The sequence below is a fragment of the Hemicordylus capensis genome, chromosome 14, assembly GCF_027244095.1.
Source record: "Hemicordylus capensis ecotype Gifberg chromosome 14, rHemCap1.1.pri, whole genome shotgun sequence".
Taxonomy (NCBI): Eukaryota; Metazoa; Chordata; class Lepidosauria; order Squamata; family Cordylidae; genus Hemicordylus; species Hemicordylus capensis.
The window spans coordinates 20,307,509-20,334,932 of record NC_069670.1 but is presented as its reverse complement, the minus strand read 5'-3'; the positions used below and the strand labels follow the sequence as shown (position 1 = coordinate 20,334,932).

At 52.4% G+C, this 27,424-nt stretch overlaps 1 protein-coding gene across 4 annotated transcripts in view; it reads right to left on the bottom strand.

The window, feature by feature from the left end:
- The window catches only part of ADAMTSL4 (ADAMTS like 4), a 75,776-nt gene that overhangs the window by 5,124 nt on the left and 43,228 nt on the right, over positions 1-27,424 (bottom strand). For 3 of the 4 annotated variants that reach the window (XM_053278499.1, XM_053278497.1, XM_053278498.1), the window contains exons 5-18: positions 23,785-24,557; positions 21,986-23,207; positions 19,360-19,462; positions 13,015-13,151; positions 11,549-11,753; positions 10,238-10,410; positions 8,703-8,808; positions 7,542-7,841; positions 5,419-5,548; positions 5,023-5,227; positions 3,646-3,819; positions 1,618-1,791; positions 503-682; positions 228-372 (exon numbers count right to left, since the gene is read on the bottom strand). In XM_053278499.1, coding sequence (XP_053134474.1) covers positions 228-372; positions 503-682; positions 1,618-1,791; positions 3,646-3,819; positions 5,023-5,227; positions 5,419-5,548; positions 7,542-7,841; positions 8,703-8,808; positions 10,238-10,410; positions 11,549-11,753; positions 13,015-13,151; positions 19,360-19,462; positions 21,986-23,207; positions 23,785-24,557 — 4,027 coding nt within the window. Of the gene's footprint in view, positions 1-174; positions 373-502; positions 683-1,617; positions 1,792-3,645; positions 3,820-5,022; positions 5,228-5,418; positions 5,549-7,541; positions 7,842-8,702; positions 8,809-10,237; positions 10,411-11,548; positions 11,754-13,014; positions 13,152-19,359; positions 19,463-21,985; positions 23,208-23,784; positions 24,558-27,424 lie in introns of all 4 variants that reach the window. The other variant, XM_053278500.1, reaches the window with a different exon arrangement.

Below are 27,424 nucleotides of genomic sequence, written 5' to 3'. Positions count from 1 at the left end.
AACACCCCTCTAGCCTACAAGTCCCAGAACGTTTTTGCAGGGGGAGAGGGGACCATGACAGTCCATACTAACAAAACACTTGCCCTGCAGGATCTCCCCACCCCCTCTTCCCGCCTCCCAAACCCCTCAGAGGACATCCCCACACAACTGAGACACACTGTTTGTTCGGCCTACCTCCCGATCCCAACTCCAGTTTAGGGCTCCTGGCTCGGGTCGCCGTTTCTTACCAAGGTCGGGGATGCAGGGCTGGGAGTTGCAGGGCCGCTTCTTGGCTGGCTTCAGATCCGGCAGGCAGAGGCTGCTGAGAGTTTTGTTCTGTGTCAGGCACTGGACTTCGCGGACCTGGACGCCGCCCACACAAGTCCGGGAGCACTGCAAAGCCCAGGGAGAGGGGGTCACGGAGCGGGCGAGGAGGAGGCCGCCGCCACCGCCGCCAAGTGCGCCCACCTCCCACGCCCTCCGGAGAAAGAGCTGGGGCCACGCAGGACACTGGCTTACGCACCGCGCTCCACGCAGTAGAGAACCAGCGGGCCTCACAGGTGGTCCCGACGCAGGGCTGGAGGGAGGGGGGCTTCTCCAGGTGGGCGCACTCCGAGGGCTCCGTCACATTGAAGTCCAAGCCCAGCTTGCTGACGCAAATGATGTCACGGCGCTGAGTGCCGGTGCCGCAGTCCACCGAGCACTGTGGGAGGCAGAGGGGAGGAAAAGACTGCGTCACCTCCGTCCGCTTCGGAGGACATCATGATGACTAGCGCCCAGTCACTTATTGACTGTGCCCATTCCGCTTCTCCAAAAGCTCCGAAGCACTACACAACCATCTCCCCAAACCCAGTAGTACATTGTTACAGATGTTCTTCTTAGCAGCCCTGCTGGATCAGACCCAAGGCCTGTCAGGTCCAGTACCTGGTTGCCTAAGTGAGCAAATGGAAGTCTTTAGCCATCCTTTCTAGAATGTCCCCAGCATCTAAGGTATACTACCTCTGTGCGTGGAGGTTCCATTCATAAAAACAGCCCTGCTGGACCAGGCCCAAGGCCTATCTAGTCCAGCATCTTGTTTCCCACAATGGCCTTCCAGTTAGCAATAGCAATAGCACTTACATTTATATACCGCTCTATAGCTGGAAGCTCTCTAAGCGGTTTACAATGATTTAGCATATTGCCCCCCAACATTCTGGGTACTCATTTTACCGACCTCGGAAGGATGGAAGGCTGAGTCAACCTTGAGCCCCTGGTCATGATCGAACTTGTAACCTTCTGGTTACAGGGCGGCAGTTTTACCACTGCGCCACCAGGGGCTCTTCCAGATGTGTCTGGGAAGCCCACAGGCAAAAGCTGAAGGCTTGCCCCCTCTCCTGCTGTTGCTCCCTTGCAACTGGTATTCAGAGGCATCCTGCCTTTGAACCTGGAGGAGGCCTATAACCACCAGGACTAGTAGGACCTGCCCGGCATTAACTTGTTTAAGCCCCACTTAAAGCCATCCCAAAGCTGGGGGCTGTTGCCATATCCTGTGGCAGAGAGTTCCCTAGATTAATGACGTGCTATGTGGGAAAGTACTCAGAAAAGGTCCTGCAGACCCCCACCCCACCCCCTTGCTTTTGGAGCCCCGCCCTTCCTCACCGGACTCCAAGGCCCCCTGTACCAATGGGTCACCCGCTGACAGGGCCCACCGCTGCACGCTCGCATGTCGGCCGGCTTGGTGCCTGCACAGTTCTCCTCCACGGGCCCGTTGGGGTTGCTGGACAGACAGACCACGGAGCGCCGCTGAATCCCGGTGCCACACTCAGCCGAGCACTAGGACAGCGGGGAGAGAAGGCGACACGGATTAGTGCAGTGCTCGTCATTGTGTGTGTGTGTGTGGGGGGCTCTTTTCAGGGAAACTGAGCCCTCTTGAGCCCCTGCACCGTTTCGGGGGCCCTTCGCGGAGTGCTGGGGAGTGTATCCCTTCTCAGGGCTTTCCCACTGCGCTCTTAACAAAGAGAAAAGTGCAGTACTGTGCAGGATAATGGGAGATGCCTCTCACACACAGAAGGTTTTTCGCCAAAGGGGTTCCCGCTTGAAAAATAGAGAAGATGGCTGTATTAGGGACTCCACGACATGTGCTTGTTTTTCTCTTTCGTTGGGCAAGATTTCCTGCACAATCCTAAGCATGCTTACTCAGAATCAAGCCCCCCCTCCCACCCTGCACACCGAGGTTTAGCTGACTCCAGTGAGAAACTCTTGGCTCTCTGCCTCTTCCAAAGCTGCCTATCACTGTTTCTTACATAACAATATCCTCCCCCTCTTTTCAGCCAGGGTTGTGGGGGTCACCAGACTCTCATGGGTATCTCATAACAAAGCACAGAGAGACCCCCAGTTATCAGGTCCTATAAGAGGTCGTGGTCGCTGTGTTTCTGCAGCTGCCACAATCCCTGCCCCTCTTCTCTTCTCCCCAGCACAGGCCTGTGAACCACTTTTCCAAGAGAGCCCAAAAGGAAAACAGATCTACTGCTTGCTCCAGAGGCAACTCTTCCACAATGCGTTTCCCCCTCTAGTCTAGTGGTTCCCAATCTGGGGGCCTCAAGATGTTGCTGAACTTCAACTCCCACCAGCCCCAGATATAATTTATTGGGAACCACTGCTCTAGGCTGACATTGCAGGCAAAGATCCAGTTTCCTCCCTGCATTGCCATGCTTGCATAAACAGCCCCTGATGAATCTTTTTTTGGGGGGGGGTCATAGGAACATAGGAAGCTGCCATATACTGAGTCAGACCATTGCTCTATCTAGCTTAGTATTGTCTTCACAGACTGGCAGCGTCTTCTCCAAGGATGCTGGCAGGAATCTCTCTCAGCCCTAACTTGGAGAAGCCAGGGAGGGAACTCTGAAACTTCTGTTCTTCCCAGAGTGGCTCCATCCCCTGAGGGGAATCTCTTACAGTGCGTGATCACACATGTGGTCTCCCATTCATTTGCAACCAGGGCAGACCCTACTTAGCTAAGGGGACCAGTCATGCTTGCTACCACAAGACCAGCTCTCCTCTCCCTTTCAAACTGTTGCTCTGCAGTTATGAAGGCCTCAGCTGTGGCAGTCTCTGCCCTAGCGAGGCACTTAAGAGAGCTGGTCTTGGGGTAGCAAGCATGAATTGTCCCCTTTGCTGAGCAGCACCTGCCCTGGTTTGCATTTGGATGGGAGGCTACATGTGTGAGCATTGTAAGAGATTTCCCCTAGAGGATGGGGCCATTCTGGGAAGAGCATCTGCAGAGTTTCAAGTTCCCTCCCTGGCAGCATCTCCCAGACAGGGCTGAGAGAGATCCCTGCCTGCAACCTTGGAGAAGCCGCTGCCAGTCTGTGAAGACAATACTGAGCTAGATGGACCAAGGGTCTGACTCAGCAGAAGGCAGCTTCCGATGTTCCCAGCTGAACACCACCTGAGTGAATTATGTGCGCTGGGCAGCTCCTTCTTTCAACCACCAGCAATGTGTTCCTCTTCGGCTCTAAGGAACTGGCAAGCAAACAGCTGCTGGATTTGCGTGGGGGTTCATAAATGGGGGGCATCGGAAGGGCAGAGCTCAGGGCCAGGTTCGTCGGCGATTAGAGGCGCAGGGACAGAGGGTCAGAGAGAGAGAAGCAGGGGAGGGCGGCTGGGGCTCAAGGGCAGAAGAGGTACCGTGTTGCTCCACTCGCTGTAGAACCACGTGCGGACACATGGCCCCATGTCGCACACTTCGCTGGTCTTGGGCCGCTGGCCGGTCGGGCAGTCGCTGTCACTCAGTGGGTCCCCCTGGTTACTGACACAACGGACGTGGCGTGTCCGGTGGCCCCGGCCACAGAAGACCGAGCACTAGAGAGGGACAAAGAGAGGTCCGAGCCAAAATGAGCATCCAGACAGATCCCAGATCCCAAGCTTCAGCTCTGAGATTTGCCTCCAAGGACAAGAAACGCCCACCCTAGACAGTGTTCCCTGTAGCAGGGATTCTCAGGTGCTGTTGACTACAACTCCCATCATCCGCACCCAAAGTCCACTGCTGCTGGGAATGCGGGGAGTTGTAGCTAACCAGATCTAGGCTCAATAATGTTGTGTTATTGGTCCAAGACCGTACTAAAGACCGACTGATCTAGGCCCAACTACTGCAAGGCGCTCTGTGCTGGGCTGCCTTCACACATAGTCCGTAAACTGCAACTGGTGCAGAACGTGGCCTTTAGGTTGGTCTCGGGGGCCACCTGCAGAGACCACATAACGCGGGCAAGATCCAAAGTGCAGGTGATTCCTTATCAAGCCCTGAATGGCTGGGGTCCAGGGTATTTAAGAGAGCACCTTCTTCTTCGTGAAACTCACTACCTATTAAGCTCAGCGGGGGAGGTCCAGTTGCAGGCACCACCGGCTTGCTTGGTGGCGACCGAAAACTGGGCCTTCCTAGGGGCTCCGGAAAACACGCCCAAATGAAGTCAGAATCTCCCCGTCTCCGGTTGTTTTAAAACGACTTTTGAAAACACATCTGTTTTATCAGGCTTTTAGTTTTATGATTTTAAGGTTTTAGTTGCTGTTTGGTTAAATTTTGAACCACCCTGAGATTCTATATAGGGCAGTACATAAATACGATAAATAAATAAATCTGGGACTCCCTGCTACAGGGAACACTGATTCTAGCCCATCTATCCTAGCATGATGTCACCAATTCTGGGCACCAGTTTTTTCCAGAGCAAAATCCAATACTCCCACACCCAATGGTTCTCATTGGAACCTAGAAAGCTGCCATCTACCGAGTCAGACCATTGGTCCATCGGGCTCATTATTGTCTACCCAGACTGGCAGCAGCTTCTCCAAGACTGCAGGCGCGAATCTCTCCCAGCCCTCTCTTGGAGATGCTGCCAGGGAGGGGACTTGGAACCTTCTGTACGCAAGCAGGCAGGCGCCCCATCCCTACATGTGGCCTCCCATTCAAATGCAAGCCAGGACGGGCCCTGCTTAGCACTCATGCTCACTACCACAAGTCCGGCTCTCCTCCCATTCCCAACCGCGCCCTTCTCCGTCCAGCTCCATTACCGAGCTCCAGTTGGTGCGGACCTCCCAGTGGCTGCAGACCTGCACCTGGCAATCTTGGGTGGCGTTGGGCTTCTCCAGCTGCCCGCAGCGCTGCGGGTGCACCATGGTACTACGGTTGGCGTAGATCTGCCGACAGAGGACCTGGCGGTGGCGGGTGCCCAGGCCGCACGACTTGCTGCAGGCGGACCACTCGCCCACATCCCAGCTGAAACAGGAAGAAAGCCAGAGAGGGGCGGAGAGCTGGAGCCACTGCTTGCAAGACGGAATAGTGTTTCCCCATCTATAAATGTGAGTGGCATGGAAGCGACGGGCTGAAGGCGTCATGAACCCTCTTCCCCTGCAGGGGGCAGGAGCTGCCCCGAAGGAGATCCGCAGAGGGGGCGCACTGACACTCACTAGGCTGGGCAGGGGTCGGTGTTGCAGGCCTCGTCTGCTTCAACGGGCTTGGGATGGAGGCGGCATTTCTCTTCGCCCACCTCTTCGTGAGAGATCCGAGAAATGCAACGGTAGACCGACTGCCAAAAACCTGGGGAGACAAAATGCCAATGGCAAATGTTACGGACAGTGAACCATAGAACTCAGCATCATAGTTTTTTTTTTTTTAAAAATCAAGTTTCTAGTCCTTAAGGAAACTTGGAAAACGTGTGCCAGATGAATTATCAGAAGTTATGGGTACAGGGTGTCTGGATAAATGGGTAAACAGCCAAGAAGGCACGGTTTTGTATGATTTAATCAGGGTAAAGAACTTGGCAGAGTTTGAAATTTCTTGCAGTGCTAAAGCTCAGCTGATCTCCCAGCCCCAAATCCAACAATTTTGGCTCCTGTCCTATTAAGAGATAATCACTGAACTTAGCCTATATATATATATATATATATATATATATATATATATATATATATATATATGCAGATTGTATCTTGGTCAAAATATAAAATATTTGTGCATATTATTATCTTTAGTATTATTTTTATTTTATTATTATTTCATTCGATTGCTATACCGCCCTTCCAAAAAATGGCTCAGGGCAGTTTACACAGAGAAATAATAAATAAATAAGATGGATCCCTGTCCGCAAAGGGCTCACAATCTAAAAAGAAACATAAGATAGACACCAGCAACAGTCACTGTAGGTACTGTGCTGGGGGTGGATACAGCCAGTTAGTCTATAGTACCATAGACTAGAAAAGCTAAACATGAAAAGTCTAAGATAATAAATATAAAAACAATCAAATATAAACAAATACATTACACTCAGATAAAACCCTTATGTTTTTAAAAGATATAAGACTGCCAATAATTGCCATACGAAAAGAAGAGACTTGATTGAAGGCTTGATGAAATAAATGTGTCTTGAGCACTCCTTTATGTCTATGTGATTGTCATATATAGGAACATAGGAAGCTGCCATATACTGAGTCAGACCCTTGGTCTATCTAGCTCAGTATTGTTGACACTGACTGGCAGCGACTTCTCCAAGGTTGCAGGCAGGAGTCTCTCTCAGCCCTCTCTTGGAGATGCTGCCAGGGAGGGAACGCGGGACCTTCTGCTCTTCCCAGAGCGGCTCCATCCCCTGAGGGGAATCTCTTCCAGTGCTCACACGGGGCGGCGCCACCCTTGGGCCAACCCTTGGGCTCACACTTCTAGTCTCCCATTCATATGCAACCAGGGCAGACCCTGCTTAGCTACAGGGACAAGTCATGCTTGCAAGCTTTTTGGGGGGAGCTTTTTTGGCCTCCGAGGGAAACGGAGCCTGATCCAGAGCTAGTGGAAGCCCCTGAGAGCCCTATCCTCCAGGAATTGGTCTAACCTGTTTTCTAAGCCGCCTTCAAAACCATCACCACATCCAGCGGTATAGGAACATAGGAAACTGCCATATACTGAGTCAGACCACTGATCTATCTAGCTCAGTATTGTCTACACAGACTGGCAGCGGCTTCTCCAAGGTTGCAAGCAGGGATCTCTCTCAGCCCTCTCTTGGAGAAGCCAGGGAGGGAACTTGGAACCTTCTGCTCTTCCCAGAGCGGCCCCATCCCCTGAGGGGAATCTCTTCTAGTGCTCACACAGGGGCGGCGCCACCCTTGGGCCAACGGGTACAAAGAACCCGGGCCGCTGACCAATCAGGGGCCGCGAGAGTGGCCCCGACATGCCCCCCACGTCTGAGGTCAGACATGGGGAGGCTAGTTTGGCTCCTGAGCAGCCCCTCTGGCAGTTAAATGGAGCTTTCGCAGCGCCGCCCAGGAGCGGCTCTTCCCTGCAGGGAAGAGGCTCCGTTCAGCCAGACCACGCCCCCACGTCTGGCGTCAGACGCGGGGTCGGCGGGGCGCACAGAGGCCGCCAGCGGTCCCGCCCCGCCAGTGTGCTCACACTTCTAGTCACCCATTCAGATGCAACCAGGGTGGATCCTGCTTAGCTAAGAGGGCAAGTCCTGCTTGCTGCATGGTATCTGGATTCCCCTCGGATTCCCCTCCTTCCGTTGACGGCATCCTTCCAGAGAACCGTGGCTCCCTCCGGCACTCACCTTTCCCACAGGTGGCTGAGCATTCCGTGTTGCCGATCCGTTTCCAGTAGAAGTCTTGTGGCGTTTCCGAGTTGTGCTGGGTAGGCGGGACACGGACGTTTCGTTGCAACGTGCCGGGGCTCCTTCCCGATTGGCTGGATGAGACTGGAGGCGGGGCAATAAGGCGGCTCCTTCCTGATTGGCTGGATGAGGCCGGAGCCTGAGCCGGAACAAAGTTCCACGTATCCACCGGTGGCACTTGATGCACGTGGCCGGTGGGGGGCTCCATCTGGTTACCAGGGGATACCATGGACAGGGCACCTGGTGTATGTATGGGAGAGTAAGGGGAGATTTTTTTTTCAGGGGGAGAAATTCACACAGTGCTAGGTGGGGTGGGGAGGAATTTCTCTGTGGCAACTGATTTGTCGTCATGGTCTCCACTGCTGGAGTTCCTCTTGTGACAAAGGATTTACAATCTGCAATACAGAACAGCCAACTTGTGGAACTCCCTGCCACCAGATGCACCCTGACAATATGACAGTTCCCTGGTTCTCTATGCAAAGCTTTGGCTGCACTACATTTATTTATTACCAACTGATTTGTTTCCTGCAGTTTCTTCAACAAGCTCAGGGCAGCGCACGTCTGTTTCCCCCCCATTTTATCCCTATAACAGCCCTGTGTAGTCACATAGGTTGAGAGAGAGAGAGAGAGAGAGAGAGAGAGAGAGAGAGAGAGAGAGAGAGAGATTGAGAGAGACTGGCCCATCACCCAGTGAGCTGGGCTGAACTCAGAATCCAGTCTCCATAGCCAAATTCTCCTGCCTTGCCTTACATGATCGCTCCACTCTCTGTTAGGCTTTAGTAGCAAAAACAACATTTTGAGGCCTGAAGGTAAATGGGGAATATTTGGCTCAATAAATCACTTTGAAAGCCATTTAAATATGTGAGGTTTATAATCCAGAGGACCCCTCCTGCAAAAGATGAAATGGAAGAAAACCACCGGCGTTCCACATCCCATGCCACCTGCAATTCACACAGAACTGTTGTCATTTCAGCGCACAGAACCTCCAGCCCTGTGGGACAACATTGGGCCTCACTGCTTGGTCCGGCTCTCTCTCTTGGATTCACACTGGGCGCGAAGAAGCTCCTTCCAGCACCTGAACAGAAAAGAGGAACGGCTCACCAAAGTCCTGCCGTGGGCTGTGGACATCAGGAACGGGAGGTTCCGGCTGAGACGAGGCCAGAAAGAACTGGTAAGTGACGCCAGGATTGTCTTGCTGGAAGATCATCTGGGGAGGCAGCAAAAGAAAGGAGGGTGGGACTGAGCAGGCACAAGATTTGACACCAGAAGTACATCCGGATTTCCCTTCCCATATGGGTAGGCGTTTCCTCTCCTTCGTGGTGCGGGAAACCCCTTTCTATATCAGGATTTTCTCTCCGGTGAGAGCACCCCTGCTGGATCAGACCCAACATCCGTCTAGTCCAGGATCCTGTTTCCCAGGCATGGCCCTCCCCTGTTACCACAACCCCTCCGAAATTGGTATTCAGAGTAGTCTGCCCCTGAACATGGAGGTTCCTTTTAGGCCAATAAACCCCTCCTCTTCCATGTAAAGAGCCCCTGGTGGCGCAGTGGTAAAACTGCCGCCCTGTAACCAGACGGTTGCAAGTTCGATCCTGACCAGGGGCTCAAGGTTGACTCAGCCTTCCATCCTTCTGAGATCGGTAAAATGAGTACCCAGAATGTTGGGGGGCAATATGCTAAATCATTGTAAACCGCTTAGAGAGCTTCCAGCTATAGAGCGGTATATAAATGTAATGATATAAATGTAATGATAGCTATTGCTATCTTTCTAATCTCCTTTTAAGCAAATGGCCGTCGCTACATCCTGTAGCAATGAGTCCCACCATTATGCCTTGTGTGAAGATGTGCTTTCTTCACACAACAGAAGGGGTTCAGGTAGATTGCTTCCATGCCTGCAGCACTCATCTCTAGGGGGGATAAAAAGGAGGTCCCTTCCATATCGGAGACTCCCCCCACCCCTTGACTGAAGACAGGCCCCTCCCAACCCTAGCTTCCAGTTCACTTCCCTGAACTAGCCAGCCCCAGGCCTGGACGGTCTATACTCTATGCCCCAAATTCTGCAGTAAGAAAAGGAATGTGTTTAAATCATTCACATTTGCATATATTTGAATATCTGGAATCCTGCAGGCTGGAAGGCTAAGACAAGCTACGCAGAGGTATGTGAAAACCACTGGAACTTTGTTATGACAAATACAGGCTGTATCTACTGCTTTTCAAAATACATAAATAAATAAATCTTTAAGTGGTTTACTAAGCAAAAGATGTGGGGAGAATGGTTCCCTGTCTCAAAGGGGCTTGCAGTCTCTCTCACTCTCTCTCACACACACCCCATAAGCAACAGCCACTGGAGAGATGGCATGCTGAGCTGAATTGGGACAGTTGCTCCCCACCCCTGAAATAAAAGAGTCTCACCGCTTTATAGGGGCGCTTCCTGTCCAGCCAGCAAAAGTACCGGCTAATATCACTCATTTCCTCCTTCCCAGCCTTATCACATGCCTAGCTTCAGTCTTAAGGACTAGAGACTTGATTTAGACAAACAGACCTGCGATGCCTGTGGGTGGTGAATTCCACCCTTGGCACGGCATTCAGAGAGACTGGCCTAGATCTCCCGTCTTCTCCTCTCTGTGCGTACTCACATACACATCTATGGGTTCCGTGGTGGGTCCATCTGCGGCCAGCGACTCGCCCTCGCGCTTGTCGCTCCCTGGCCGGCTGTACGTGAAGACCGTGCCTGCCGCCTCGTAGCGCCCAGGGGGGTTCACGGCCCAGTTCCCGTTGATGATTGATTTGCCGTTGTGGCTCCGGAGGGCTGGGTGTGGGTGGAGGAGAACAGGAACCCATGGTTGGTGCAAACAAAGCCATACCTCGATGCCTCCTGTTGCTTCAAGCAGCCACTGTGAGACAACAGCCATGGGAGGAGAGCTGGTCTGGTGGTCGCAGGCGTGAATTGCCCCCTTTGCTAAGCCGCGTCTGCCCTGGTTTGTATTTGAATGGGAGGCTACCTGTGGGTGCTGTAAGATATTCCCCATAGGGGATGGGGCCGCTGTGGGAGGATCACCTGCTTCTTTGCCTGCAGAAGGTTCCCAGTTCCCTCCCTGGAGGCATCTCCAAGAAAGGGCTGAGAGAGACTCCGGCCTGCAGTCTCGGAGAAGCCGCTGCCAGTCTGGGTGGACAATACGGAGCTAGATGGACCAGGTGTCTGGCTCGGTAGGAGGCCGCTTCCTATGTCCTAACTACGTCACCGGGAAATTTTCAGCAGGAAAATCGTGGGCAGAATCCATTCCCTCCCACTCCCCCCCACGCCACAGTCCTGAGCTGGCTCAACTCCCCCGTGCCGGCTTCTTGTTAAAGAAGACAGAGGGTGGGTTTCAGCATGCTTCTTAATAAATCATTAAAAGAAGCCAGCGTGGTGTAGTGGTTAGAGTGCTGCACTAGGACCGGGGAAACCAGAGTTCAAATCCCCATCCAGCCATGAGACTAGCTGGGTGACTCTGGGCCAGTCCCTTCTCTCTCAGCCTCACCTACTTCACAGGGTTGTTGTGAAAGAGAAACTCAAGTATGTAGTACACCGCTCTGGGCTCCTTGGAGGAAGAGCGGGATATATAATTTTTATTTTATTTTTAAAAAACCCTATACTGTACAGTTTGGCCCCAATACAGAAAAAATATTCCCATTTTGGGAAAGGACCGAGGTTGGGAGAGAGAGCAGCAGCAGATTCCGTGAAGCAGGATTCAAACTGGGGGCCTCATGGTCAGTGTTCCCCATAACAGAGACCCCCCAGATGCTGTTGGCGGCCATTCCCAGCATCCTCTGCTGCAACAGCCTTTGGCTAAGGATGCTGGGAGTTGTAGTCAACAACATCTGGGAATCCTCATTACAGGGAACCCTACTCGTGGTCTTAGCTGCCACGTCAAACACCGAATCACAAACACACTCGCAGTACGTACCCAGATAGTTGGGGCTACGAGTCATCTCCCTGACCTGGATCCGGGTGGCTCCCACTGGGATCTCCAGAATGCGGTGGTAGCCGATGGGGACGTCCGTGTCGCTGAAGTTGCCAACCACCAGCTTGCATGTGGTGTGGTCTCCCCCGCACACCCCACAGCTGTCCAGTGTACGATTCGAACCCAAGATCCCGTCACAGCCTGGGGTCTGGTGGGGCAAAGAACAAGAGGAATAATGGCAGAGAGGCAATTCTCTGCTTTTTTCCTGGAAATATTTTCATCCAGATATTTTCAGGGGGAGGGGATGGAGATCCAGAATTTCCCCCAAAGACTGAGCACTTTGATTTGCCTTAAATTTAGTCAATAACATTTTATTAATTTCATATGTTATGTGCATCTCTCAAAAGTTTCTCCGATTGCTAAAAACATTTGAACTGAAATATTTGAGGGAAACAAAAATACAACAAAGCATCCTTGGTGTGGCTGAAATGTTATATTCAAGTGAATTCAACACATTGCCTGGAAATTATTTTTATTGGAATGCTTGTCAAGTATATCGAGACATGGAAACTCCACTGCAGGCACTTTCCTTCTATTGTTTTAATGTTGAACAGCAATAAACTGGCAGCACTGAAAAACTGTTAGCATGCTAATCTTAGCATTCCTGAAACACTGTGGATAAGATGGACAGATTTTTATTTTTTTTGGAGGGTGAGGTGCGGTGAATTATTTACAGTCTTAAAACGATGGAGTCTGGTTGATATAATGCCTGTTCATCATGTTACTCACAAATTTTAAGAAACATTTTCAGAAGGAAGAGCTTTTCACCCATGTACCCTCCAAAACACATCAGCCCTTCCGGGGCAGAGAGCCAGTCTTGTGGTAGCGAGCATGAATTGTGCCCTTTGCTAAGCAGGGTCTACCTTGGTTTGCATTTGGGTGAGTGACAACATGTGAGTGCTGTAAGATATTCCCCTTAGGGGGATGGAGCCATAGCTCAGTGGAAGAGAAGGTCTTGTCTTCACAGACTTCTCCAAGCTTGCAGGCAGGAATCTCTCTCAACTCTATCTTGAAGAAGCCAGGGAGGGAACTTGGAACCTAGATGCTCTTCCCAGAGTGGCTCCATCCCCTGAGGGGAATCTCTTGCAGTGCTCACACTTCTAGTCTCCCATTCATATGCAACCAGGGCAGACCCTGCTTAGCTAAGGGGACAAGTCATGCTTGCGACCACCAGACCAGCTCTCCTCTCCTGGCAGCATCTCCAGGGAGGACTGGGAGACACTCCCGCCTGAAACTTCAGAGAAGCTGTTACCAGTCAGAGTAGACAATACTGAGCTAGAAAGACCAAGGGTCCAGCTCAGTATAAGGCAGCCCTCTGTGTTCCTATATTTCCTCTGTCCAAACTGCCATCTCCACAACTTGCTAAAAAGCTCGTGGTTTAGAAGTTAGAGAGCAACTGAGGAACTCACCAGGCACTGTCCGGCCACGCAGATCTCCTGGGAGGAAGCCTCGCACGGAGTCCCGTCTTGCACTTTCTCTGTGTGCCGCACGTAGAAGCGGTACCCAATGGGGCGGCAGTTCAGCTCACAGCGCTGGGAGCCCCGCACTGCAACGCAAAAGCAGCAGGAAGAGACAGGAGGTCAGGAGTCAGCCGCTGCGCCAGGACCAAGACCCAACAGCAGCACGGTTGCAAAGAGAAACTCACTCAGTTGCCTGGGGCCAGCAACTCCCCTGCTGTTGCCCTTCGGCCCAGCAACTGGCATTATGAGGTACACTGCCTCTGAACATGGAGGTTTCACATGCCTCCTCCATAAATATATCTCCTCCCCTTTGCAAGCTGCTACGTTCTGTGGAAGTATCACTAGTTCCTGTTCAAAATAAATTAACAGCAAGGATCCTTTCTTAGGTGATCAGTCAGGAAAGCCAAGGAAGTTGATTTGTTGTTTCCCTTCAGGTCACCAATTTAACAAACACTGGAAAGTGGGACTCGCTAGTGAGTCTCTGTCTCTGCCCCCCCACCAAGTCCCAAGCTCCTCTCTGCCCTGCTCCTCATCCATTAAATCTGTGCCTGCACCCCTATATCTTTCCCTCCTTCCATCCAAATTGCTCCGTCGTCCTTTCTTTTCCTTCTGCTCCGGCTCCTTTTCACACCACAGGCCTGCGGAACTCTGTGCCACCGGATATAAGGATAGCCAGCAGTTTTGTTGTTGTTTAAATATTAATTTGCAGGAGGACAATTAGCAGCTATCGGGGCTTATCCACACAACCAAAGCACGTTCATTTTCTTTTGCACAGTCTTCCTGCAGGTCTCTCGTAATGCAGTATTCAGACCCCATGGAGGAAATAGAAAGGGTGGGGGGAGAGGGAGAGATGGCTGCTTGGGGCACGGTAGTTTGCATGGAGTCATAGGAAGCAGAAAGGGGGGAACCATGAAAAGGCTTGTGTGGAACAGAAAGTGCAAGGAAAAGATGGGGAAGGATAATCTAGAAGGGCGAGGAGGTGGGTATGAACAGCTTCTGCAGTGTACCTTGAAGTCAACTGCAAACCGTTGACCGGGAACCCGTGTTGATGATGGGCACATCAACTCTACCAACTGTTGTGAGTTTCATCCTGATTTAACTGTGCCGGCTTCTGCCAAAGAAAGCTTAGAAATAGTAGTACGGTGCAAACAATCCTCTCTTTGAGACCCCGTCCCCCCTACCAGATGTACAGTTTCCTGCACAGGGCAAATCACAGTGGAAGCGGCTGTAAGATGCAGAGACAATCTGGAGACGGGGCAGCACCCCGAGCCCCCGAGCCTCAGAACCCAGCTAGTGGCCGGCCGCCTGCCTTGCTCACCCGCATTTCCAGATGTGAGTCCCGAGAAGAGTTAAAGCTCCTCCAGCCTCCTCCGCCCAGCAGCAACTGACTTGCTGGGCCGTGACTCTCTTTTCGCGGCCAAGATGCTTTCACATTTTCCAGAGTTTATTTTTAAAAGGCCGAGGGAGGGAAATGAGAAGGGGGCCCCCCATTTTGCTCCCTTCTGGCCTCCCCCACTGCGGCACACAGGGCTTTGGCTGGGTCACTTTGCGCGGCCGGCGAGCACCACGCCAGACGAGGCCGCTGCCGGAGCAAGAGACAAAGGAGGGGTCTGTGCGGCGGCGGCTCTCCGGCCCCCAACCACCCCCCCCCCGGCCCACTGCCCTTAAAAACATAAATATTGGCTCCGGATATAAACTAAGGCGGCAGGCAGAGGGGGGAGGAGGGAGAGACAGCTCGGAGGACCTCTCTGTCTGTTTACCCCCCTCCTGTTTACTCAAGAATATTTAAGCCTTGGGGGAGTGGAAATTCACTTCTTGTGCCGCAGGGAACAGTCTCCTCACAACCCCGAGAGAGGAACAGACGACAAAGGGCCCGCTCCTGCGTTTACTTCCTGAAAGCAGGGCTCAAGCAATCCCAGAGGACCGGCCGAAAGGCTCCGCACCCTTCCCTGCGTGCCCCCAGCCTGCTGTGATCCGGAAGGGGGAAGGACTCTGAATGTGCTCAGAGGCACTGCCTCCATTTTAAAACTTTGCACATATTTTAAGGCATCCATAAACAGGCTGCAGGCCAACTAAACCGGAAAAACCTACTATTGTGGAGGGGTTGATATGCTGATCCTGCCACCCCTCCAGTATTACCACCAGGATACTGGAGCTAATTCAAAAGCTCCAGGCTAATTCAAAAATGAATTTCTGAGCCATTATTGGAAGGGCGGTAAATAAACAAACAAAGGACCTACATTTAACTACCGAAGGATTCATGGATGCAGTGAGGTGCTGGGGCTGGTTATAGATCCTCAGAAGGTTGAAAGCACTCTGCACATGCTCTCATGTTAAAGCTGCCACTCTGGCTGAAGCCATCCTTGGAGATCCCCCCTTGGAGATCCCCCCCCCGATATCAAGCCATTCAGATCTCTAGCATTGCTTTCAGGGGTCGCATGGAGATGGATGCCAGTCCCTGGAAACTCCAGGCCAATATTGGACGGTGGAAACGCTACCCCAGAGTTCCTCCCTGCTGTTTACTATTTCCTTGCAGGGGCACAGGCAGAGTGCGGGCAATGAAAACACGTGCTGGGGCTGGCAGGCTCCAGCTCAGTTTTAAGGTGCAGTTTGCAGATCAAGCTGTTAACACCAAGCGCAGGGTTTTAGGGAGACTCTTCGCATAGGGAGAAGAAAGAGTGCCTCTGAGCATGGCAAGAGCTCCCCCTGCGCTGTTGCTATCCTGGCACTCCTTTTCCACAGGAAGGACGTGACAAACCCTGCAGAGGCCTCCTTCCAATACTGCCTGTTCTCTTTTTCAGCCAGGAGATGAGAGCCGTTCCCTTGACTGGTGAGGCCAGAGATGAAAAAAGTGGAAAGGGGGTGGCGGCCGCTGCTGCCTTCCCCACGGCCTGTCAGCAGAGGGCGCCCAAGGCCCCCCCAACTCACCCACATGGCGTGCGGGACTAAAGTGGCAGTGGTTAAGTGGTGGCGTGGGCGGGAGAAAGAAAGAACAGCTCTGTGGTCATATATAGTGAGGATTTTCCCCCTTCTCTTGTCCCAGGCCAGGAGAGATGCTTCAGAGAGGCCCTCAGTCTCCAGGCATAAATGATATTGGGGCTTCAGGCCACAAGCACAGATCGATTCAAGAGTCACTCAGAAGCACTAGGTGGGAGCAAAGAAACAGGCCAGGGAGGCAGCTAGAGGAGTGGAATATATGACCCCTCGACCAGCCACTCCTTTTCTGTCTCTGACATGCTCCCCATGCCTTTCAGAGCGGCCTGACAGGCAGAAGTCCCACTGGCACAGCTTCCATGAGCATTCAGTGATGGAGAAAAGCGGCCTCTGTTGAATGTCTGCCCATTTCTGTGGAATAGTCCCCTTTGCTGAGCATTCCGAGGACCATTCTGCCCTGGTTTGCATCTGAATGGGAGACGCCATGTGTGAGCCCTGGAAGAGACTCTCTCCCCTTAGGGGATGGGGCTGCTCTGGGAGGAGCATCTGCCTGCTTGCATGCAGAAGAAGGTGGTTCCCAGTCCCCTCCCTGGCAGCATCTCCAAGATCGGGCTGAGAGGGACTCCTGCCTGCAACCTTGGAGAAGCCGCTGCCAGTCTGGGTAGACAATCCTGAGCTAGATGGACCAAGGGTCAGACTCCGTATAGGGCAGCTTCCGGTGTCCCTACGGCAACAAATTCCACCACTTTATGGCAATTCATGTGAAGGAGTGTCCTCCGCTGGCCGACCAGCTTCAATGACCTGAATTTTATGATTATGAGTGCCATAATAATTGATTATTTAAAATTAAATAATCTATTCATGAGCTTCTGTAGCCCTGTCCTTGTAAAGCCCTGATCAGCAACTGCTTTTTAACAATCACTCCCGTCTTGGGCCAAGCAGTACGGCTCCACCCACTAACTTGGTCCAATGATTGCCGAGGCATGGCCAGAGGCTCTTTAACCCCCTTCCTCGCAGATTTAACGCCAACCTGTCATTAAAAACTAGCATCAGACTTTCGGAGCAATACACAGGCAATTGTTTTTGGCTACCCCGACCACTGGAACACACACACACCCTTCATCACACACCGTCTCCTAAATCGCCTTTTTCAGCTCGTCGCCCTCTCAACATCCAGTGGCGTGGAGTTCCACAGGCCAGCGACGACACTTTCCCCCAGAGCGTTTGCATGACGGCTCTGTAGCCCTGACCACCAACTTCGAGGCGGAACAGGATGAAAAAGCTAAGCCTTGCCTCGTCTTATCTCGAAGTGGATTGACAAAGCCCGGAAACCCCCACGGCTCCACCCTCCCAAAGCCACCAGCTGCCCTACCCGGCCAAGCCAACCACAGGGAACCCACCTGGCATGGCCCCAATTCGGCTCTTGTACTAAGCTGCACTGTCCTTGCACTGACCCGTCCCAAGCTGATTATGTAAGCCCTGGTGATCAGCAGCCAGCCGCTGATACAAACTGTTCATTAAACTATTAACCGCTGATCACCTTCTGCCTTCCTGTTTTCCCCTGTCTGCTAAAGAATTCAGCTGGTGGCACAGGCTGGAAATCATGGTTCTAGGTTTCCAGGGAGTTGGCTTTCAGTCTCAGTGGCGGAGCCAGGACCAGTTCGTAGAGGACGACGCAGGCCAAGAGGAGAGAATGGCATGGAGAAAGCTAATGAGAGAGAAGGTCTTCTTTCTCCCGAATGGCTGGGAAAGCCTCTTTACTAAGAGGGCAGATCCCTGCCCCTAGGAACTTACAGTCTAAAATTCAGCCTGCAGGGTGGGTTAGGCTGAGAAATAAGGGACTGGCTCAGAGTCACCCAGTTGCTGAAGGCTCTGTTGCCAGATTTGGCTTTTTTAAAGCCAAATTTGGGGTTATGGCCCATTTGACTCACGAGTATACCCCTTAGGTTCTGGCCAATGGGGATTTAAACTCAGGTCTCCCGGGTCTTATGCTAACTACTACAGCACAGGTTCCCGGGTGTGTACGCGGCACATGTATACATTTATTTCAGTATGAATCTCTGCCCCAAGAGGCTTACAATTCTTAATCCAAAACAAGGGAGGCAGCAGAGGAAGAAGGAGGAGATGGAGGCACAAACAAATGGGAAGAAGCAGCAGTCTTTATTTTGGCCGCATGGGATTAGTTACAGGGGAGCATGAAGTTTCAGGGGCTGTGCCAAAGGATTAACAGAAAAGGTGGAGGGGGGTTGAAGAGCATAAAGAGAGGAGGAGTGAGGGCGGAGCTGGAGGGAGCCATGAAACTGACTGGTGGTGGTTCAGCAAGCTGGAATTCTGTGCAAGTGGTTTTCAGGAGGCGGAGAGCACATCTTGTGGTAGCAAGCACAAATGGTCCCCTTTGCTAAGCAGGGTCTGCCCAGCTTTGAATCCGAAAGGGAGACTCCATGGGTGAGCACTGGAAGAGATTCCCCTTAGGGCAGAGGCGTAATTATAGGGGGGCAGGGGGGGCACGTGCCCCGGGCGCCATCTTTTCTGGTCACGTGGGGGGCGCCGCCATGACCAAATTCTTTTTTTTTTTAAATTTAATTTTTTGTTAATACAAATGTTTCCTGCTCAGTGCAGCAGCGCTGCAGCAGTCAAGGGAGCGCGTCGGTGCCCCCTTCCCCACGAGCGGTCCCTTCCGCGCCGCCTGCGCCCCCCCCATTGCTTTGCTGGCGCCTGGCGGCCAGTCAGTGGCCTGGCTTGGTGGCGGCGGCGGGCGCTTGTGAGGAAAAACCTAAGTATAATGTAGTATGTTGGGGGGCGGTGGGGGGGTGGGCGCGGCAGGGGGGCGCCATTTCAGTGCTTGCCCCGGGCACCGTTTTCCCTAGTTACGCCTCTGCCTTAGGGGACTGAGCTGCTCTGGAAAGAGCATCTGCAGTTCCAAGTTCCCTCCCTGGCAGCATCTCCAAGAGAGGGCTGAGAGAGATTCCTGCCTGCAACCTTGAGGAAGCCACTGCCAGTCTGTGAAGACAATCCTGAGCTAGATGGACCAAGGGTCTGACTCTGTATAATGCAGCTTCCTATGTAAATCACAAAAATATGTCCCTGAAAGTATATGGCGATGCTTAAGGAATGCCAGAGGGGTTGCGAGAGAAGCTTTCTGGCCACTCAGTGTCCCACTAATAGAAACTGCGGATAGGGGAGTGCTACCTTTCTTTTGATACTGCCACACTGTTTGATCCGGGGGCCCGTCTAGAGCGCCCCACGTAGCCCCCAACCCCTCCCACGGCTAGCAGAAAGAGGAGAGATGGTGCAGGTTTGGCACAGATCCCAGAATCCAGCTTGGCTGCCTCCAATCCCCACCACACCCTGGACACTTACCATCGGTGAAAGGCTCCCACTGGTAGAGGCGGCCCATGAACTCCTGGCTGTTGTAGGCAGCACACTGGACTGCGCGGGGATCAGGGCGATCGGATGGGCAGGGCTGCGCAAGGAAAAAAGGAAAGGCCCGGGGGTGGTGGGGATGCTCAGATTACCACTTTGCCCGGGAAGAGGCTCTTCTTGCAAGATAATTATTTAATATATTGCTTTTCAACAGCGAGGTTCTCAAAGTGGTTTACATAGTGAAGGAATGAGAAGGTGGTTCCCTCCTACATCAAAGAAGGGCTCATGGCAGGGGCGTATCTAGGGTGGGGAAGGCAGGGCACGTGCCCCGGGTGCCACTCAAGGGGGCGCGGGCCATTTTTTAAAATTAATTTTTTAAACATGGCTGCCAAAACCAAAATGGCCACTGTGAATGCTCAAATGGCCTCTGTGAGGCCCTAGGCCATGCCTGGCCTTGTATGTGCGGTGGCCATTTTGTTTTCAGTGGCCATTAAAAATTTTTTTTTAAAAAAAATTATTTTAAAAAATAGCCACTGCACATGCTCAAATGGTCCCTGTGAGGCCCTAGAGGCCAGCGGAGGGGAGGGGGAACCTTTGCAGACCTCCCTAGAGCCTTTAGGAAGCCCCCCGAAGGGGCTACAGGTCAAACAATTTTTTAGAAAAAAATTAATATAATATAAGTCACTGTACACATATTCAGTCTGGCACTATGTACAGAGAATCAGGGCTTGTGAATACTGAGCTGAACCTTATGAGCTAGGATTGTATTCATTTGCTCTTACTTTGCTTCTTGTGATAAGTGAGTTAAATATGATGTCTTAATAATATGGCTATTAATGATGAGTTTGTCTTTGAATCAGTGTGAAATCCTTAGTATTAAGGCCACTGGGAGTTTCTTGCTCTCTTTCTCTCATCTTAACTGTCTTTCTGAAATACTAGAATATATTCCAAGCAGTGACACAGTTTACTCTGCATATCCTTTAATTATTTTCAGAGTATCTGGGAAAAGCCAAATTCTCCATTTATTTTTAAAACTTATGTAATAATGATGCTACAATGCATAGTAGAGAATTAGACAGGCACTTCTGTTTAGTTTTCCAAGTACACCTCCATATAGTATTTGGATATTTCATGAGCCCTAGCATACTGAAATTTGTAGTTTTCCAGCATTTTTGGTCTGGCTACGTCCACTACTAAATAGTTTTTGAAATATTAAAAGATTAATGAGCTTCTTGTATTTTTCAGCTGATATTATGGTAAAGTAATCTGAAAGATGGGTGTCAGATGTTTGGACAGGGGGCACAATTTCAGTGCTTGCCCTAGGTGCTATTTTCCCTAGATATGCCTCTGGCAATGAGGAAGCCATCACAATCCATATTCAGATTTAAATAGGTTAAGAACAGAAAGCATGATCAGAAGAGTTGGGCTAGATCAAGCAGACCAACTGAATCCAACATCCTGCCTCCCACAGTGGCCAACTGAGGAAAGCCAATCTCGTGGTAGCAGGCAAGAATGGTCCTCTGTGCTAAGCAGGATCCACCCTGGTTTGCATCTGAATGGGAGACTACATGTGTGAGCACTGGAAGATATTCACCTTACGGGAGGGGGCTGCTCTGCGAAGAGCATCTGCATGCTTGCATGCGGGTGGTCACAGATTCCCTCCCTGGCAGCATCTCCAAATAGGGCTGAGAGAGAGTTCTGCCTGAAACCTTGGAGAAGCCGCTGCCAGCCTGTGTTGGCAATACTGGGCTAGATAGACCAGTGGTCTAACTTGCTAGAAGGCAGCTTCCTATGTTCCTAGACATACTGTTACCCACCCCCTGCCCTACCGAGGTTCCATGGAGCTTTCACACCACCACCACTCAATCCCTCCTCCTCCATAAATGCATCAAATCCTCTTTGGAGGACACTATATTCTGCAAATGTATCATGAGGCCTGGTTCAAGATTAACAGCAACCATCTCAAAGCAACCATCTCTGCCAGCCAAAAGCACTCATCTTTAGTTTTGTACCCATCGTGAGAAGCGTGGAAATATCATCTTCGTGCTAATAATACGGACCTTTGGGAAACTAATCTCCAAAGCAAGCAGGAAATTCAATCTCGGGCTGATCATGTGTCCACTTCAAAGGGCCGGGAACAATATACGCAGTACCCATAAAGGAGTCACACCCAGAGAGGTCATCTGAGGTTGGTGAGAGGCCATTGTTTTTTCAAAGAATGAAAGGGGCTTTTAAAAGAGAACTGCTGATTACGCTGTGCATGATTATTATATAAACAGATAAATACAATACAAATTAAAGAATCCCACTTTTGCCTCTGGTCAAATAGGTTTGGCAGGTACTGCTTTGAAAACCTGCAAAGGCTGTTTGGCTAGCGCTGGCAGTGGGAGAAAAGGGCTCAGGTGTTTATACCAGGGTAGACCACCTTGGCCCTCCAGCTGTTGCTGTTCCTGTCATCCTCATCCACAATAAACTGGTTCATGGATAACCCCCTGGTTTATACCCTGGGAAGCAATGCCTTGCATCCTACAATCTCTCCCTCCACATAGACCCGCCCTGACGGTGACATAAGGCCAGACCTTTTGCTACTGTCGTTCTGCAAGACCAGCCATGCCAACCTCACCTCTTGCCTGCAGGCCTTGAACTGTTTGCTTTCTCCCTTGCAGTGGAAGGTTTCTGTGCCAGGGTAGTACAGATTCCACTGGGGCACCTCAGCTCCTGGGCGCGCTCCTGTCCGTGGCCTCTGCCCCCTTGCGTGGAACTGAACGGGGTTCCCTTGGTGCAGCAGCCAAATGTCCGGCTGGGCTGGGCGGGGGGCCGCGGGCTGGTCCACAAAGAGGCTGTGGGATGACTGAGTGCCCACCCGGGGCTCATTCTGCCTCTGGTTCCGGGACCTGGCTTGCCCGTAGGGAGGGCGGTTGGCGTGCCCTGCCCTGTCCGGCTGGGTCCTGGAGCTGCTCTCCGGCCGACGAGGTGGCTCTGGCGTGCCTCGGTGGCTCTTGCCCATCCCGGGTCCTTTCCGCTCGGGAGCAGAGCTGTGGTTCCTCAGGACCTGATGGGTCAGGCGCAATTTCCCTTGAGCCTGAGCGGGGCGGCTTCCAGCTGTAGAGGGCATCTCGGGAGATGCAAGTATCACCGTTGCTATGGAAATGCCACCATCTTCCACTGCCTCTTTCTCCATGGAGACGGAGCTGCTGCTTGCTGACCCAGAGTGGGGATGCTCTTCAGGCGTGGCGTGGGGCCTTGGGGAGGGCTCTGGGGTTTGCTGCCACGGCGGTGGCTGATCCACAGCTGCCGTGGGAGAGCCTGGCCGGTGAGCGCCGACATCGGATCCTGCCGACGTTGTTGCCAGCTTCCCATCATGTCCTCCTTTCTCCGAGGAGTCACTTCTCAGCGTTGCGGCTGTTCCCGGCTCTGTGGGGTGAGGCTTTCCCTCGGGAATCCCTCTATGGACGGCATGTCCATTGCTCCCCTGGTGGCCATGCCCTGACGTATCCTCCGTCCCTTCACGAGCTTGTCTTTGGGGCTGAGCGGCACCGTCAGCTGGCAGAGGCGTCTTTGGCTTGCGAACGATCCGAGGGTTGGCCCCAGAGGCAGGCGGCTCCTTCTCTCGGCTGGAAGCCTCTTCACGGGAGGAAGTGCGGCCTGCTTTACGCTTCTGCTTCCTGCCTGGAAAAAGAGGAGGGGGTGGGGGTGGAGGCGGCGGCGGCTCGCCGGTTGGGTCCCTGCGGTGCCTCTTCAGGCGGGACGGGGGCCCCTCAGCCACATCTCTGTGGAGGGGCAAAGCAAAGGGCACCCTCCCGTAGCCATATTTGCCAGGCTTGATAGACTCTCGGACCCGAGACCTAGAAGGAGCAACGTTTATAATGTGAGTTTTGGTATGGTAGGTCCACAAATTTTACATGCATGTTAATTCAGCTTCTTCACCACCAGAAAAATCCCATGCTTTTCAGGGATGAGCCTAGGCTATGGAAACAAGAGAAGATTGCCCACCCCAAAAGTGGTGGTAGTTGTTTTTGTCATCCATGGAAGCACTGCGGGCAGCACCTCGTTCATTATTTAAATGTGGTAGAGCACACGAGACACACAATACACACATTATCTATGGCCAATGTCTAGAAGTGAAGAAATGTTGTCTCAGTTTATCAACCAGACAAAATATTTGACTCAAGTAAATTCGCTACATTTCTGGTACATTTCGGGTACATCTGGTTGGTACATTTCTCATCAGGATTTTTTTCACTCGTCAGGCATCATTTTTCACTCGTCACAGACTAGTAGACTAGTGGGTTTCTGCAGCCCTGCCCACGTCACAGTTCTCGGCCTAATTTTCATCCTGCTTATGGGGGCACCGCTGGAGATCCCAAATCCTACCCAACTGTTACTTCCAACCCCACCCCACATTAGGACCCAAACTCTCACCTCTTGGCAGCCTGGGACTCCAGCGTTGGAGATGCTGCCCGGCTATATGGGCCGCTGTCTGCTTGGCTGCCATGACGGGGCCTGTCAGGGCTGAGGCCTGCCTCATGGCTGTCCCGCCTCACAGGCTTGAACAAGGGGATGGAGTCGCGGATCGGAGGCCGCACTGAGCTGCTGTGCCTGGAGGACGCCTTGCCCGCATCGGAGTTGTCCCAGTGGGGTGGCCTTTGAGATAACGCGTGCCTGAGTGGGTTGTCTCGTCTCAGCTGGCCCCCCTGAGGTCTTGGCAGTTGAGCGATGTCGCCGGAGGAGGCCGGGTCCTTCCTGCGGTTGGAGTGGGGGGCCGCAGCATCTTGGGGGGTGTCCTCGTGACGGGTGTACCGATTCTGGGGGCTGTGGGGGGCCAGTGGCGATGGCAGCTGGCTGTGTAGAGGGAGCACCGAACTGCTGCTGCTGCCGCCGCCACGGAAGGGCAGGGTAGGCCCGACGTTCCTGTCCGTGTGAAGTGGGTAGGCTGGGCGGGCCGCATAGGGGCCGGCGGGCCTGTCTTCTTGGAACGGGGGCTGCTGCGGGTAGGCCTGTTGAGGGGCCAACTCAGTCCTGCCAGCCCAGGGGACTTGTTGATAGAGAGACTGGCACATGCGAGTCCTCTCCAAGACCCCCAGGCCGCAGGGCTGAGAGCAGGCCGACCATGCCCCCCAGACGCTCCAGACCCCTGGCACCCTGCTGCCGGCTCCGTCGTCCTCAGAGACCTGCCGAGGCTTTCTTGGGGGCACCTGCGAGAACGAGAAGAGGTCAAGCGGGTCTGCCCTTGTCGTGGGGTGCCCCGACCAGCAGCCCCACCCACCACCATCTTGTCTTCCTGTTCCCAACTATCTTAAAGTTACTTGTTTATCATGAGCCAGCTCGGCTGTCCATTCTGGCCAGAAATCAGGATACATGTTCGACAAGCTAGGAGGACATCTTGACTCTTGGAAGCTCCTGTTTGCACCCTGAGTAGCTCACTACTGGAGGGCAGTGGGTTTTCCCTGATTTTTTTCATCTGTGTGCAGAATGAATTTGTTCTGGGCGGCAGTGTCAAAGCAAATTGTGTGCACATATATTCAGAGTGGGAACGTCCTGATTCTATCTGAGCGGGATCTAAAATTTACTGAGTGGATGTCAAAAAGCTTGTGTGCGCACACATGTATGCAAGCCATAGAGGGAACACTGCTGGGGGGAGGTTTCTAGATCTGGCAACGCCCGACAAGATCCAGTGTGAGAAGTAACCCTGACCTCTGTGGTTCCACTTTACAGACATGGTTACAGCCGGGTCTGCACCTATCGTGTGGAACCTTCTGCAACCAGTATGTATAAGGCCAATTAAACAAATGTGTCTGCCCTTGCAAAATTTATTCTACCAATGCAAGGCAAGAGGAGGAGCTACGTAGGGACAGATGTCCCGTCCCTTTGGAAGCCCTGCTCAGTCCCTCTACCCCCACCAGTGGCTGCGATTTCATCCAACATTGCCCAGCTAAAACTCTTGAGGACTAGAAACTTGACTTAGAGAGAGAGAGAGAGAGAGAGAGAGAGAGAGAGAGAGAGAGATTGCCAGGATGCACAATCCTCTCTACCCTATTCCAAATTTAGTGGAATTGCGCCATTGCAGCATCCACGTAGCAACTGGCTAGTATGCCTTTCTCAAAAACAGCTTTCCTCCTCAATTCCACTCAACAATAATATTTAATACAAGTCTTGCTCTGTTTAGAAATGAGAAGGGGCTGCTTTCCATTCTGGACTGTTCACCCCTTCCAGCATTCCCCCTCACACAGATGTCCCAGGTGTCATGAGATCCTTCCCAGCTGGTGACTGTCTAACCAGGCAGCTGTTTCTTCGCCGGGTGATGATGTCACAGGCGCATCGGGGAAAAGAGGTCCAAAGGGGGCACATTTTTCAGCCAAAAAAGGAAATTATTAATAAAATGGAGACGCTCGCTGAACAGCCCAGATATTTGGCACTGCTGAGAAGGGAAAGATAGCACTGGGTCAGAAGATAACCAAGGCACCAGACCATCGGGCAGAAGGGGACCTGGCTTCCATCTGCTTTTGCTGAAGATTGCCATGAGAAAGAGGAAGCACAAACCGCTGTCCTAAATTGCAAGGGGTCCTTACACAGGTAGCAGAATTTCAAGAAGGACTGGAAGGGCATCTTGGGCCTCACAAGCCCCGCCCCTAAAACAGAAGACCCCGCCTTCTTAAGGAAAAGGTCCACCTACCAAAAGAGGGCGGCCAACTTTGCTTGGCGAATCACCCAAAACGTGAAACCTTCTACTCCCTTATCCGTTGTCACATAGTCATGTGGCAGTCTCCAAAGTTATTACGTCTGCACCATAGGAACACAGGAAGCTGCCTACTACTGAGTCAGACCATTGGTCCACTTAGCTCAGTATTGTCTACACCAGGCCTGCTCAACTTTGGCCCCGCAGCTGTTTTTGGACTACAGTTCCCATAAACCCCAGACACAGTAGCCAATAGTCAGGGATTATGAGAGTTGTAGGCCAACATCTAGTCACCTTAAGTGGTGCAGCGGGGGAATGCTTGACTAACAAGCAGAAGGTTGCTGGTTTGAATCCCCACTGCTACTATATCGGGCAGCAGCGATCTAGGAAGATGCTGAAAGGCATCATCTCATATTGGATGGCAAAGGTCTGGCTTTGTATAAGAGTCATACAAATGAGGGGTCCTACTCCTCTCACGGAGGAGGCCATGGTCAACCACTGCTGTATTCTACCAAAAGAAAACCACAGGGCTCTTATGGGCGCCAGGAGTCAATATTGACTTGACGGCACACTTTACCTTAGCTTTACGCCAACATCTGCAGGAGGGCCGAAGTTGAGCAGGCCTGGTCTACTCTGGACCGGGTCTCACGGATTGGAGCAGGAAGAGCGGGCTAAGCCCACTCTCCCTACTCATGAGCGGGGAGGGAGCCCTGGGCGGCTGGATCGGCCACCCACACGATTGCCGGCTCCAAGACGGAGCCGGTGGAGGCTGGGGAGCTAAGCTCCAGTATGCCCTGCGCAAGCCCAGCCCAGTGGTTCTGACGACTGGGGAAAACCGGGCTAGGCTTTCCTAGCCCAATTTTCCCCGATCGTGGGAATAGCCCCACTGACTGGCCACAGCTCTCCAAGGTTTAAGGCAGGAGTCTCTCTCAGCCCTGCCTGGAGATGCTGCCACCTGGAACCTTCTGCAGGGAAAAGAGCTGGTCTTGTGGTAGCAAGCATGACTTGTCCCCTTAGCTACAGTCCCATCCCTGATATAGGAAGTTGCCTTATACAGAGTCAGACCCTGGGTCCATCTAGCTCAGTACTGTCTACACTGACTGGCAGCAGCTCTTGAATGTTTCAAGCAGGAGTCTCTCCCAGCCCTACCTGGAGATGCTGCCAGGGATTGAACCTAGGATCTTCTGCAGGTTCCTTCTCCCTTCTGCAGTGGGGAGAGCTGGTCTGGTGGTAGCAAGCATGACTTGTCCCCTTAGCTAAGCAGGGTCCACCCTGGTTGCAAATGAATGGGAGACTAGAAGTGTGAGCACTGTAAGATACTCCCCTTATTAGGGGATGGAGCCACTCTGGGAAGAGCATCTAGGTTCCCAAGTTACCTCCCTGGCA